Source organism: Epinephelus fuscoguttatus, linkage group LG5 (genome assembly GCF_011397635.1).
Source record: "Epinephelus fuscoguttatus linkage group LG5, E.fuscoguttatus.final_Chr_v1".
NCBI classification, from domain to species: domain Eukaryota; kingdom Metazoa; phylum Chordata; class Actinopteri; order Perciformes; family Serranidae; genus Epinephelus; species Epinephelus fuscoguttatus.
Window position 1 is genome coordinate 16,160,588 of NC_064756.1, and position 14,114 is coordinate 16,174,701.

At 38.7% G+C, this 14,114-nt stretch overlaps 1 protein-coding gene across 2 annotated transcripts; it reads right to left on the reverse strand.

The window, feature by feature from the left end:
* Positions 1 to 720: 720 nt before the first annotated feature.
* On the reverse strand, positions 721 to 12,684 carry gdpd1 (glycerophosphodiester phosphodiesterase domain containing 1). 2 transcript variants are annotated; one of them, XM_049577269.1, is made up of 11 exons: positions 12,432 to 12,684; positions 11,544 to 11,690; positions 10,367 to 10,409; positions 9,856 to 9,991; positions 8,097 to 8,142; positions 7,611 to 7,732; positions 6,970 to 7,059; positions 6,546 to 6,679; positions 4,595 to 4,654; positions 4,181 to 4,232; positions 721 to 2,164 (listed from the first exon to the last, which is right to left on the reverse strand). In XM_049577269.1, exons 2-11 carry the CDS (start codon positions 11,677 to 11,679, stop codon positions 2,030 to 2,032), a joined length of 954 nt encoding a protein of 317 aa, XP_049433226.1. In that variant the 5' UTR covers positions 11,680 to 11,690; positions 12,432 to 12,684; the 3' UTR covers positions 721 to 2,029. The 2 variants fall into 2 exon arrangements, with proteins under 2 accessions (XP_049433226.1, XP_049433225.1); XM_049577268.1 differs by having other exon boundaries at positions 11,544 to 11,693.
* Between the last annotated feature and the right edge of the window lie 1,430 nt (positions 12,685 to 14,114).

Sequence of the window (14,114 nt, forward strand, 5' to 3'; positions counted from 1 at the left end):
AGGAAACATATTTTTACTGTATTCTCCATGAACTTACACCACTGGCCATGAGAGTGTAGTTTTATGAATGAAAATCAAGCAGGTGAAGAGTAGAAAGCCCTTACTGGTTATTGTAAAACTGTGAGTAGAGAAAAATGTATGCACGGATGATTTTTATGTAACCCAACATGCTCAGCATTATTAACTTTTCCGCCACTGGGAAAAGTTGTTAAATCCCTGCAGTTTACAGCGCCACCTCCTGCCAGTCTGCAGGTGGTTACCAAATATTTATTCATAGAAATTAACATATATTTGTTGTCCAAAGTGGTAAAAAAAAACGTTATAAAGCTATCATTATACTGTAAATACACACTGCTTGTATTACAATATTTCTTGAGTTTATTGATGTTGATAAAAATGTACTTCTATTAATAATTTCAAATCAAAACAGATGGCATACTCCACGTGGGATAAGACATTTCAAACAGCAGCCAGGTCCCACACACTGGTTCTGTCAGTCACAATACAATCAAACACTTAACAAATATTCATTTAGGCATGCAAAACAAATGTACACTCAATACAGCACAGGTAATAAAATCAAAATAGAGTCATTGATGTAAGATTTGTAATAATGAATGACTTTGGATATACAGGTGTTCTCAAAACAAAATATCAGTCAGATTACACTCATGAAAACCATTCAGTGACGGCACTAATACAAAACACTCAACAACAAACTAAAGAAAATAAAACAGCAATACTGTTTTTACTGTAAAATATCAAACAACGTACAGTACATTCGACCATAACTACATTCAGTACTGACCCTCACTGTGTGGTCACACGTTTGGATTAGAGTATGTCAGTGGTATGATAATCAACATGATCCTCACACTTTTAAACTGTGACACCGACAGAGACGAACTGCTAAAGTGCTGCCATCTTTAATACATTTCAAGTGACTGCAATCAAGCAATAAATCAACACGTATCGGCGCTTACACTGTATGTCCAATACACTTTAAAGCCCATACGTTAAAAAATGTTCACGATTATATTAACAGGTGAAAAAGGTACGATTCATCACTTAAACAAACAAGATGAGGTTTCTCTTTGTGCAAAATTTCTGTCTCAGATCCATTAATGGACAAACTCAGTCAGCCTCAGGCATTTCATTTGATTCAGAGGAAAATGTAAAGACAGAGCAACTACATATGATCATAAAGCACAGCTATGCAACATTAAAAACAGTGGGGGTTTTTTACAGAGCCGTCCACAACTGAATGTGCCTTTGAAATGTAAGTACTCAGCAGTGGCACGACTAGCCTCAGTGCTCACACTGCTCATGTGAAACTTGACGACGCTATTTGCGACAAGTAGCAAATGTCTGACTGCATGTGGCAATCTCACAACTGCTAAGATCGGTGTGTTATTGCGTGTGCTAAGTGACAGTCAGCTTGTAAAAAGGAAAACAAAATCAGACATCGAAACACTGTAAAGTTGCTGGTGAAGTAACATCAAACTGCATCTGCTCGTGCAGTACTTGAACACAGTAATACTGCAAAGTCTCATTGCTTGATGGCGTTAAAAAAGCCTGAATGTCTTTGCATCTGTAAAACTTAAAAAAAACATTTTCAAGTCAAAAGCTGTTAATTTTGAAATTCAAAGCTGTAAGACTTGCAAATACTATATTTCAATAACGATTTTGTCCCACGTTATAGACATATTAAAAAGGTTTTGTGGTTTTAAATAGCTGTTTGATACTGATAGGAAGGTATCTAGTGAGGGAACAAAAAACCTACAGAGAACATAACTTCAGAGGGGATGATGGCAGATGCAGTGTGTGTCCTTTAAAAGTATTTTACATGATTGAAAATACACAGGTTTGTTTACCAGTACAACAGCTTATTGCTGTATAGAGGAGCCCTGCTGGAATGCATGCAGTAAAAGTGGGTGCACTTGAGGGGGAGACTGGTTTGGCAGGTCAGTCAGGTTGAAGGATAATCACTGGTGGTGTGTGGCGGGGGGGTGAGGTAGATTTTGGCAGGTCACCGGGGCTTAGAAATGCCATTCCTGTCCATGAAGTCTTTAAGCCTGGTGGGAAAATCTGTCATAACTCCCGTGGCGCCCAAGTCAAACGCCCTCTGAAAGTCCTCCTCGTCATTCAGCACCCAAATGTACACCTGAAACCAGATGCAGACGCAGGACTCGGTTAAAAACACACACATCAAACAGCCGAGGGAGTCACACAGGGGGAAGGAATGCTTGTGTGCTCTGACAGCAGAGTTAGCGGCCACTCAAGCCTATTTTTGAACGAGTATGAATGATGGACATTTCCCAGTAACATCTCTTAACTAACACTACAACACAAAACAACATGGCTCAACAAGCAGCTCTCAGAATGCACACAGGCTCATTTTGTAGCATGGAAAGTTTTTCAGTCATTTTTAGAAGTAAAGACAATACAGGGGAAGTTACTAGAGATGCTCTGATACCATTTCTTCCTTCCCAGTACCGATTCCAAAACCTGAACTTGCTTATCACCCTCTCATACCACAGGCAACTGTTCATAAAAAAAGCCTGAAAATCTAATTTAGGGAGCTTTGCTACTTTTTCCTCCTGTTTATGTATTTCTTGTCCTTTCTTACTACTAAAGTCATGACTGTTCGCTGGACTGGACCTGCGTCAGTCTTGACAGATTTTGCTCCTAAACTAGCTACTGCATCATAACTTCTTGAACAAGCACATGATTTTGTTATAGATTACTACTGACTGTTTTGCCAAAAAAGAAAAGAAAAGACAGTCATGATGGAGATGAGTTTTCATTTTTAATGGCATATAGCCTAAAGCAAATGGCACCATTTGCCCCCCACAAGCACCATCTATATTTACAGCCCTGCTATTAACCCTGTATGGATGTGACTTGATTACTATCATGTTGTATGACATGGCTCAAGTTAAACTCTTTGTAAAACATGAACAAATTCCAAAGAAATTAACAACTTGCTGACATTTTGCTAACGGCTCATGCTTCACTATTTACTGGAGATTAATTCCTCTCCGTCTCTCTCAAACAATAGTTGTCAGTGGCTGAACAGCACAACAGTGACAAAGAATTTATTCATGGGAAAACCTGTTTTATCCAGGTGTGAGACTACTTTAGTTTATTATTAAATTGTGTAGTATCAGATCAGCACTTCGATTTGGGTACTCGGTGATAACCGATCCTGCATTTTTGACAGTATCAGAGGTATTTCTAATATTGAAAGTAGTATTGAAAAAACTCTAAAAAGTAAAGTAGTCTAATAGCACTGTATATGTAGATATTTTTTTTTAACTATGCACATGTCAACACTGTTGTGAACAAAAACTTTATCTGAGCTCTCAGGTTATATTAAGAGTTAAAGTGAAGAAATGCTGTGATAAATTGATTTTGACGGGAAGTGGCCACAGGGGATGGGATGAATCACAATTTTATTGCTGATCTCAATATAAAACACTCATAATAAGTTGATTGTGGTGAATTTCCATCATTAAAATAATTGTGAATATCGTGTTAAGCAGCACCTGAAGAGACTGCCAGGCTACTAACAATAAAACAGACTCTGCGAGAACAGGCTGCAAACACACCAACTTTAAAAAACGCAAAAGGTCTTAATCAGTCACTGGCATATTTCATATCAAAAGATTTGATGCCAAATAGTTGAATAGCCTGGCTTTTTAAGATTAAAAGATGTGTTCTCTCTTTGTTTGTTAAAGACATGCTGTGCAGGATTTTCCCAAAAAGCAATGTATCAGGTCAAACAGAAGTAATCCCTCTCAATCATCACTTAGGACCCACTACAAGTCTGCCGCTGTGTATTTTTCTGCACAGACTCTGCCCTCTGCCTGTCTTCTATCTTCTTGGCGTGTACCTTTACAGCGCTACGGTGACGTCAGGGCTTTATAAAAAAGGTAGCAAGCAGGTGCCAGACTGTAAGCAGCAAACATCCAAGACACATAGTGCCAATAAACAAAAGTATAGCAAGGCAAAACACCAAACGAGAGTGAATATGGGGTCAGTTTTAACTTTCACTTTTGCCGGCGAGTGTGTTTACAAGCAGTAACAGACAATCTTGCAGAGTACACCTTTAACTAAATGTAGAGGTTTTTTCTCTTTTGTGAAGACTACTATAGAGGCTACATAACAGCAGCATTACCTGTATTCCCCTGGCAGTTAGATGCTCAAACAGAGCTTTCCTCATCAGCAAACTGCAAGAGAGAGAAAAAGACTCATCTGCAGGGGAGAAACTGCAAGTACAGCGAAGCTAGAGAGGAGTATAGTTGCACAGCTGTAAAAAGTTTTGCATTAATCATAGTCACACTGTATGTGTGTATTATATGGTAATAAGGCATCAGAATTCTTCGCAGTGTCCCCGTTTAACAAAGCATCAGCAATTCTCAAAAACACAAATAAAGAAATACATAAAAGCAATCACAACCCAAAAACATAGACATTAAAAAAGCACATACAGTTGTACAGACTTAAATTGACACCCACAGATGGAGCTCCTCTGAACTTAAAATAAAAAGGACAGAGAGATCTCAGATATTTAGACAAGTTAGTGACTTACGTGTCTGCTAGCCAGGTCATGATTCGCTGACCCCTGGTTAATCTGTTGGGATCCTGTAGTCTGTAAAATCACACAAAAAGTAGAAAAAAAAGTCAGAAAAGTTGCATCAAACTGACGTAGTTGCCACAGACTTGACAAAAAAAGTGTTCTCAAATGTGATAGGGGGCAGAAAATTGTGTTAAACAATCATCGCTCCTCCACTTTTGCATTACAAGTTATTAGAGGTGCAAAATGATCACGTAAAGCTAAATTTACTCTCATCAAATACAGCCCACAACAGCTGGAAGTGTGTTTGAGGGGGAATTAGTATACAGTGCAAGATAAATACTGTAGCGGCCTCAACAGGAGTGCAGTAAAGGAAATCACTTGATCCTTCACGAATGTCTGCTCTATGACCTTGATCCTTATGATCCACTAACTTACACTCTCATAGGGTGTGAATGCTTTTTTTAATGACCTTATTAGTGAGTGAGATCATCTTTCAAACAGGACTGTGGCCCAGATAACAGAGAAAAAAAGGACACACTGCAAAGAATGAACAAAGTGTAGTGGGTACACCTGAGCCAAGGAAGTCAGGTTACCTCTTTGCTGCAGTAATTAAAACCTAAATAAGAATTAAATACATTTAATTACAGACAACAAGTCAAAACATGTGAGCAACTCAAAAGATTAAATCAAACCAAAGTTATGAACTCATGAGCTCTAAACTTCTACACAAATGTCCTGACCTTTCAGTCACATCTTGTGGCCTTCATCAGCACAGAGTGTTGCCTCAGACAGTTAATTAAGTATGAAACCTCAAGGTCATGTGGTAACCCCGAGCTCTGCTCAAGGTTTTCCCTGATGTTTGATGTGACGATGTGTCTATCTGCTGATGAAGGCCACAAGATGTGACTGAGAGATCAGGACATTTCCCAGTAAATTGACCACATCCTAAAATTTTTGTAAAAGAGCTGGTCCACAATGAACTCACTTCCACAAATTGGTCACTCTGAAGAAGACGGTGTAACCATCTGAATTTTAACTATAAATGGGAGTTAAACTGATGCATTAAGAAAACATTTTTCTCTGGATAATTATTGAATAGAAGCTAAAAAGTGTTGCCAATGTCAATTTAACATTTTTAGATATGATTTTAAACTACTGAGTTGTGTCACTGTCAAGTCTTTTCATGTCTAAAACCAGCTGCTCACAACACTTCAGGTTGCTGCATGCTGCCGACACTGAACATACATGTCCTGGAAACTGTATTTTCCAATGCATCTCTCATTTGATCCTACAGTATTTGTATGTGTATGGGGCTTTCACACTGCATTTTCTTAGCCCCTTTTCACACACACGGTTAAATAAAGCCCAGGGCTGCACGATTCACACTGCATTTTTACTAGCCCTGGGTTAAATGCCTGTTGGAACATGTGACTAATGTTTAGGATCAGGCGTGGCTACTCTTAAACAGCAAGTGGCAGCATTAAATTGTCACTATTAGCAGGGCTTTATGTAAGAGCGGCCCTGACACATCACAAAGAGAGAAAACAGCAGAGAAAGGAAAGACTGGAAAGAAGGCCTCTAATGTTTTAACTTTTAGTACATCTGTTCCAATGATATTGTAGTTTGAAGATAGCTAGTTTGTTAGGTACCTCTGGTTGCAGTTAGTAGTGGTTACCATGACGTGACGAAGATGTGTGATTAAACAACAAAAATTTGATGCAAATTCCATTAGCTCACCCAAAACTTTTAACCTTGTGTTCAGTCAGTTTTCAGGGGATGACCCATCAAACTAGAGGCCAACCCTGCTCTGCAGAACGACCAGCAAGCCCTAGGCTAAAATCGGTGTTATCCCACTTTGGAATGTACCAGGATTGTGCCAGTGTGTAAGCTTTCTTAACTCCAGCTCACTCAGCCTGGGGCTACATGCAGCGTGAAAAGGGCTGGTGTATGTATGTATACCTACTTGGTGATAATGGAGGGCATGGGGATCTCCAGAAACTGCTCTTTGAGGGGAACAAACGGCAGAAGGCCTGTGTAGAAGAGGCCTAATAACTGCAATACTCTGGGAAGGCTGAACAACACTGGGATACGAGGGTTCTGCAAAGAAACAAATACACAACCAGGATTTATGGTCAATTTCCTTCAATTCAGTCGCTAATGGTGATAAGTGATGCCTGAAATGTACTCAGCAGTGGAAAGACCTACTTTATATGACAGATTTAGTACTTGTATTATAAAGTACATACATCCTGCTTTCAGCAGTGCCTTATTCATTTCAATAGAAGGCCTGCTAGATGAAAACAATACTATTGCTGGTAGCAAGTGCTTTTATTGAGGGAGAGTTCCTGGATTGATTGTGCTGAAGGTAAACTGAATAATAAATGTACCTCTTTGTAACACTTCTTTACAATCTGGTTGCTGGCGTTACCCCAGACCGTCAGGTGCTCTCTGTCGTACTCAACGACCAGCTCAGAGACCTGAGAAGATAAAAAAAGGTCATTACTCTGACACTGGGATGAAGCAGAGAGTCCTTAGAGTTAGTTTCAGTGACAACCCATTCATGTACAGCTTTTGATAAACCATGAGACAACCACTAATGCCTCTTCTTTAAAGGAATACTTCACGCAGTATAATCCAAGTCTCATTTACTTTACTTTACTTTACATTCACATCAGTCGTATGCTCTGTACTTGCCAAACACATGCATTTTTGCAAAAACATTACCATATATAACACTTCTGTCTCACACATGCACAAATAGTGAACCTGCAATTCATTAGAAATGTTCTGTTTTTTTGACATTGCTTCATACATTATCAGTTTGGGGATAAAGTCTTCCTTTAAGGACAAAAAGTGCAGCTTAAAATCTGTGACTAGCACTGCTGTTAAATAAACACAGCATGGGAAATTTGCAAACAAAAAGAAAAAGAGAGTGGAGGTTAAAGTACCAAAAGAAAAAAAATAGGACACACACACACACACACACACACACACACACACACACACACACACACACACACACACACACCTTTTTGATGAGTATGTCGTTGTTGACCTTGATGTCAATGTTGACAGGGGTATTGGGAAATGCTTCAAAAACGTCCCTGAGGAGAGGGATACGTTTGTCCTCTCCTCCCTCACAGAAACACTCTGTACAGACAAGGACAAGTCAGAAACACACACGGCTTCAGATTATACTCAGCAGGGCTGACGGGGGCACACTGGCCCTAGTGTATTCAACATTTCAACTGTGGCCAACAGCTTGTGAAATAAAAATATGTCATCTGTCAAAGGTCAACGAATACATTCATTCATGTTGCCAAATTAATTGATCCATTGTTCAGATTAACTGAAAAATTTAAATAGGCACAATAATTGTGTATTGGTTCCCATACTCAAGCACACATCACTGAAAACTGAGGAGCACAGCCTACTGAAGTTGCTGATATGCATCTGTATGTGGGTGGTGTTAGCTTTGTAGTTATTACACCAGTCATGGATATGTGATGCTCACCCCTCTGAAAAGTTACACCCAGCTTGCAGAGGTACGGAGGGAGCTCCTGCAAAGAGCACACAGCAGTCAGTGGTGAGCAGACAAGAAATACAGTCTTTAGACAGTCTGTGAGGTCAGGTTGGGTCCAGAGGTGTCATGAGTGTGACTCAGGGGTATCTGTAGTAAGTGACTTAACTGAAAAATAACTTTTTGTCATATATGCTAAAACTGTCACTGCATCATATTCCTCTGCCTGCTCTTTTGCCTCGCAGTGCTTTTAATAGCCTTACTGCACTTGAACGAAAACATCCAATCAGAGCAGAGGAGTGTTTTAATGCAGCTGTCAATCGCTGCTCGTGAACTGCAGTCAAAATGTCAAACTAGGCAGCAGTGGTCAAATATAAATCAAGATACTGTCATGTACTGTTTGGCTGTAAAATGAGAAAGTTTGTGACCTGGCCACCATGTTAGAAACAGTCGAGCTGAAACAAAATACCACCCACCAGCTGGTACAAACTTTTACTTTACAGCTAAACAGTACATTAAAATATGTTTCTAAAAACATTTTAGGCGAGAAATAAGCAATGTAGTAACATAATCTTGATCCATATTTGATTAGCACAGCCTCGTTTGACAGGTTGACCTTAGTTCACAAGAAGTGACTGATATGATATGGCTCTGATTGGCTGTTTTCCTTCCTTTCGCAGACTGTGGGTGCTTTTCATTATATGCATTCATTACGCTAACTTGTCTTCTTGCTTTTCTCACTCATGTCTCTTTCTCTTGTCTTCACTTCACCAAGTACGGATGTTAGGTGAGAGATGCGAAGAAGAGATGCGAGGAAGGAGGAGCCAAAGCTGCCGAAGGGGAAATCCTTGTTTCCATAGCATCAGCCTTAAGTGATGTCAGTTGCTGTGCCACACGTGGAGGTATGGCTTTTATATTTCTTGTCTCCTTGAGGTGCATTTAAGGGATTGAAGATCCCATGATGAAGATCCTCCATGATGGCAGAGGGGTACCAATTTTCAGGTCACGGGAGGAGAGGACACAAGGAAGCTTAGTTAGCGTAATGACAAGCACCTTATCTGTCTCATGTACTTCTGTGAGGATGTGGTGGCAGTTTCAGCCAATATGAAAACCAACTGTGGCTATGATGACAGTTAATATAAAAGAAACAAAAAGGCAAGGACACATCAAAGCACGAGTAATCTAAGGAACTGCTTCTCTCCTCTCTGTGAATCTAGTCTAAAGTTACACAAATTTCACATCGGTGTAAAATTATTTAAGGTTTCTCAGAAAAACGAAGATCTTGGTTCCATTTTCCATAACAAGTGTGAGCCGTTAAAGATGTTTAGAACAGAACGGAGCAGAAATCCTGAGTGAGCAACAACTAATCCGTTAACTAAAAATTTCAGGATCTGTTTTAATCAGGCAAAGGTTGATCATGTGACATGTCAGATGACTTGGTGTGGATTTCACCTGACCAAAACACATGATCTATCAATGCTGTTACCTCATTTAGAGAAGTCTATGTGGAAACACAAGATGCAGCTTCATCAATAGATCAATTTTAATGAAAGTGAAGAATCACTACGAGGCACTATTATGTTGACCTCTTGGCCTCTGTTACCTTTAACATGTTAAAAGGGGATTTTCTTCTAAACAAACAAAGGTTGTGTTCACATTAAGTGTTAAATGTTAATAATGATAAATTACTAAAAAGGTAGTTATTTCTCCATCATGTATAGAAACAGGATGACATAGCAGAGCAGTAACTCACAGCGTAGCACATGTCAGAGATGCGGGCGTTGATGCCTGAAGCCCTCTGCAAACACGAGTCATGTGACACAACTACCTGTTCGTCTTTCGTCAGCTGGCAGTCCAACTCCAGCATGTCTGTGCCAAGATCCACAGCACTGTGTAAACAAACACACAATACACATACTATATTTATCACTATACCTGGAAGACTCCGTTTACTTCACAATAAATTCAATTTAATGAAATCATAAAGCAGTTCAAATCAAATACATCAAATACATTGCTAAATCAGTCAGAAACAACCCCAGCAGTTTATCATCTGACGCTCTGACAGGAATCTAAGGCATCACTGCCTGTGTGCTGGGGTGTGGATAACTAGGCAAAGACGGATGCACAAAACTGACAGTGATCACAAACAAAGCTTAGATGACTCAAACTGCCCACAATCACAAGTACAAGCACCAGTTATGTTTCATACGTACACACAAAGGTCAAAGAGCTTCGTCATTGTGACTAAGGTTTCTACTTACTGCTTGAAAGCTGCCATGGTGTTTTCCAGGTTTTCACCTGCTCCTGAAACATAAAAGTAACCCTGTTTATTGGAAGCACAGCAATAAATACACTGTAAAACCAAAACCATGCAAAACAATATTGTAACAGCCCAACCAGAGGTGGATAAAGACGCCAAAGTATGAACAATAGGTCTATTTTTTTTTTTAGAATTTTATTTATCTGACAGGGACAGTGCACAGCTACTTGGCTACACCAGAGTTAGCTATAAGCTAATTTTCATCTGTAGTCCCTGGGCAGGAAACAGAGAAAATTCCTCTGCTAAAACACACTATTATATCAGAAACACAATTAAAAATAGTCATCAATAGTCACTTTCATGACACAATGGCTTCAGCAATAACAATAGCAAGACAACACAACATCAAATCATTGCAACAATAACAACAGCAACAACTATTGTTATTTTATTGCCGTTTCTTGTATTTTCGGGGGTTTTTTTGCATGCCTAGTTTTTAATTTTTTTAAATTCTTAATCTGACTCTTTCTCCTTTACTGCTGTAACACTGGAATTTCTCAATTGTGGGATCAATAAAGGTGTATCCTATCTTATCTTAACTACAATACTAAGATGTAGCAAGATTTCATAATGTTAGATCAAGCGTGTGAGTTCATGTGTGATGGTGCATGACTGGGTTGATTTTAGCCATGATTTCATCTTAAATTTAAAACCAAGAAACCTGTTGCACTGTCTTGTCTCACTTGGTAATAAGTTCAAATAGTTTGTCACTCTAACAGAGACTAATCTACCAAACTCAGTAGGTCTGTGCTGTACTGTTTGTTGTCAGCAAGGCACCCAAAGCTGTCAAAGGTCTTATAATCCCAACTATGTCACAACTATCCAAATATGATGATGATGCTACTGTATTCAGACAAGAGACTGAGAAAACTGTAGTCACTGACAATTGAAAGGGCCAAGAAATGAACACGAGGCTCAAAATGTAAATAACACTTGTCATCTTCACATGCAAAATAACTACCTGACTAACAGGTACGCCAACTATTGAAAAATAAGTTGCTTATTCTGTAACGAACTGGGGATAAATTGTCACACACCCTTTAACTTCATGGGGATTTGACAGGAAATAAAATCGAAGATTACAGATGCTGTAATCAGTATTTGTGGCACAGACTCACCACCTCGATGAGAAATGTGCCTGCTGAGGAAAGCCTCTCGCTTCCTACGGTATAAAAGATTTGGGCATTTCAGCAGCAGGGCAGAAGTGAGCACGTAGCCCGTTACCGTTGACAGGATGTACACAGCAGCACACATCTCCTATCAGTCTGCTGGAAAACAACACAAACACTCAAAGTCAATATCTCCAGGGAGGCAGGATTTTAACACACAAATATCGGACAGAGTCTAAAAAAATCTTTCAGGCTCAGCAGGAGTAGAGCTTCCACTGATAACTATTTTCCCCTTTATTTACAAAAAGAAAATAAAGGTGCGAACAGCTAAACCCCCAAAGCATTACACTTAAATTAGTATAAATGGAGATAATAAAGTCTTGCAGTCAAGTATTTGTGTCAACTAACCACATCAGATCTGTGTGAGACACAAGACTAGTTGTGCCTCTATAGTAGATGCCAAGCACAAAGTGAGGCTGTGGTGTTCATGCTGACATTTCCCCACCAACAGTCATTAATAAGTTAGCTTATATACACAGTTATATACTCCATCAGGAAAAAGGCTAGTCCTACAGAGCAAATGATCCTGCCATCAAAGGGGACAGATACCCACAGACAGCACATATCAGCTACTATTTTAAATGTATTGTATTGTCACTCTTTACTCTCATTTACTGCCAGTGTGACTGTTTGAGCTCACTCAGCGTTAGAGACATGGTTTAATTCATATGACATGTTGACTAGACAACAATAAGGACCTATGTCTCCCTGACAATACACAGTTTCAACAACTGTCAACATGACAATAACGGTAACCATCTTACTGACGATAGCGTACTAGCTTCACGAGGCTAACGTTAGCTGAGCTGGGGTCGAATTTACAAAATAAAATCTTACCTTTTTCATCAAACTGTGTGTGTAAGTGTGGTATGAGTCAGTTAGTGTCCAAGTATCTGTACAATCAGCCTCTTTGAATGAAGATAACCTGATGAACTGGTGTTTCCTCTTCTGCTCCACTCAGCTCACAGCTGTCTACGACAATTCACCGGTCACTGTCTGCTATGCGCATGCGCAATCCCCTCCTACCCTCAAACGCATATTTGCTTAGAGGGCTCGTGCCAGAGTACTAAAGGCAACAACAAAGACACTTCCGCCCTGATATTTCAGAATAAAAGCGGAATTTTGACAAAATCATAAACATTCAATGCTGTGTTTCTCTCTAATTTTCTTTAAGAGTGAGATTAAACTTTGTCTTTACCAGTGTGTTATTTATTCCTCTTTATTCACGTTGCTTAATTATTATCAGTTATTATCAGTTAAGTAATACTACCCCTACTACATGAAAACAGTTTTTTGAAGCTCATTTTTAAATCATGTATTTTTCAAGATTTATTTTTTAAATGTCCACCTGGGTGAACAGCATGAATTTGTGTTTTCAAGTCAAGAAATACGTATTATATTATATATAATATAATAAATATAAATAGTATTGTATAATTATATTATAGTATAATTTAATTAGAATTGTATATTTTTGCCAGTAGATGACCCTAAATCCTATACATTTCACCTTTAAAAAGTAGGCTATGTTATTCAAAAAGTATGTCATGAATCAGTTCATTTATCTTCATTTCCTGAATCAAAAATTAATGTTATTCAGCAAGTCGGCGCTTAATCCCCCAGATCTACTTTGTTTGAACCAGTCCAACAGCATCCAGTTTAGTTGCAGGAGACAGCCATTGAGAATATTAGGCTACTGAGCACCAACTGAAAAAAATGTTACCAAAGTGAGGCAAAATGATACTGGTGTGCAAAACGTGCAGGTTGAAAATTACAGATGGAGACACAATAACTTCCAACATACTTGGTTTTAGAAATATGTACAAAATTTTAAAAGCATTTGTGATTTTTGTAAATTGAATTTGCTATTATTCTGTCGTTAAAATGGTATCATATTTGGTGAAGAGCAGATTATGACTTGATTAGGACTCGAAACTCAAAGTTTAAGACCTGGAACTTGACTTGGGATTTGAGTGCAAAGGATGTGAGAATTCCTTGTGACTTGCAAAACAATGGCTTGGTCCCACCTTTGATATTTTGACATTAAAATTCAAAGATGCATTGTACAGATGACACTTTATTTTCAATAGTTGGACTGACATAAAAACAAATGTAGAGTGGAAATTACATCGCTTCTTCAAGATCAAATGGCTCACATGCTACTTAACAGCTTATTACACATATCCACAGCATATGAGCCTGCCTTTTATTTATGCAATACCCATTTTATAGGCTACAACTCAAATAAACCTCCTTGCTTTACTAACAGAGGACAATGTGTCATTACATATACTGTGTGTGGAATGTAGAGTTCCTTTTGTTGTTGTTGTTGTTTTAGGTTTACAGTTTGAATTTAAGTGGAATTGTACAGTGTCAACACAGTAGCTTGACCTTGAATGCTGTTGATTAAGAAGAGAACATAGAATTTTCATATCAAACCGTTTTAATGTACCAATTTAAATATGTATATATGTTTCTGCCAATGTGTCAACAACCAAAATATTCCCCCTTCAACACCAG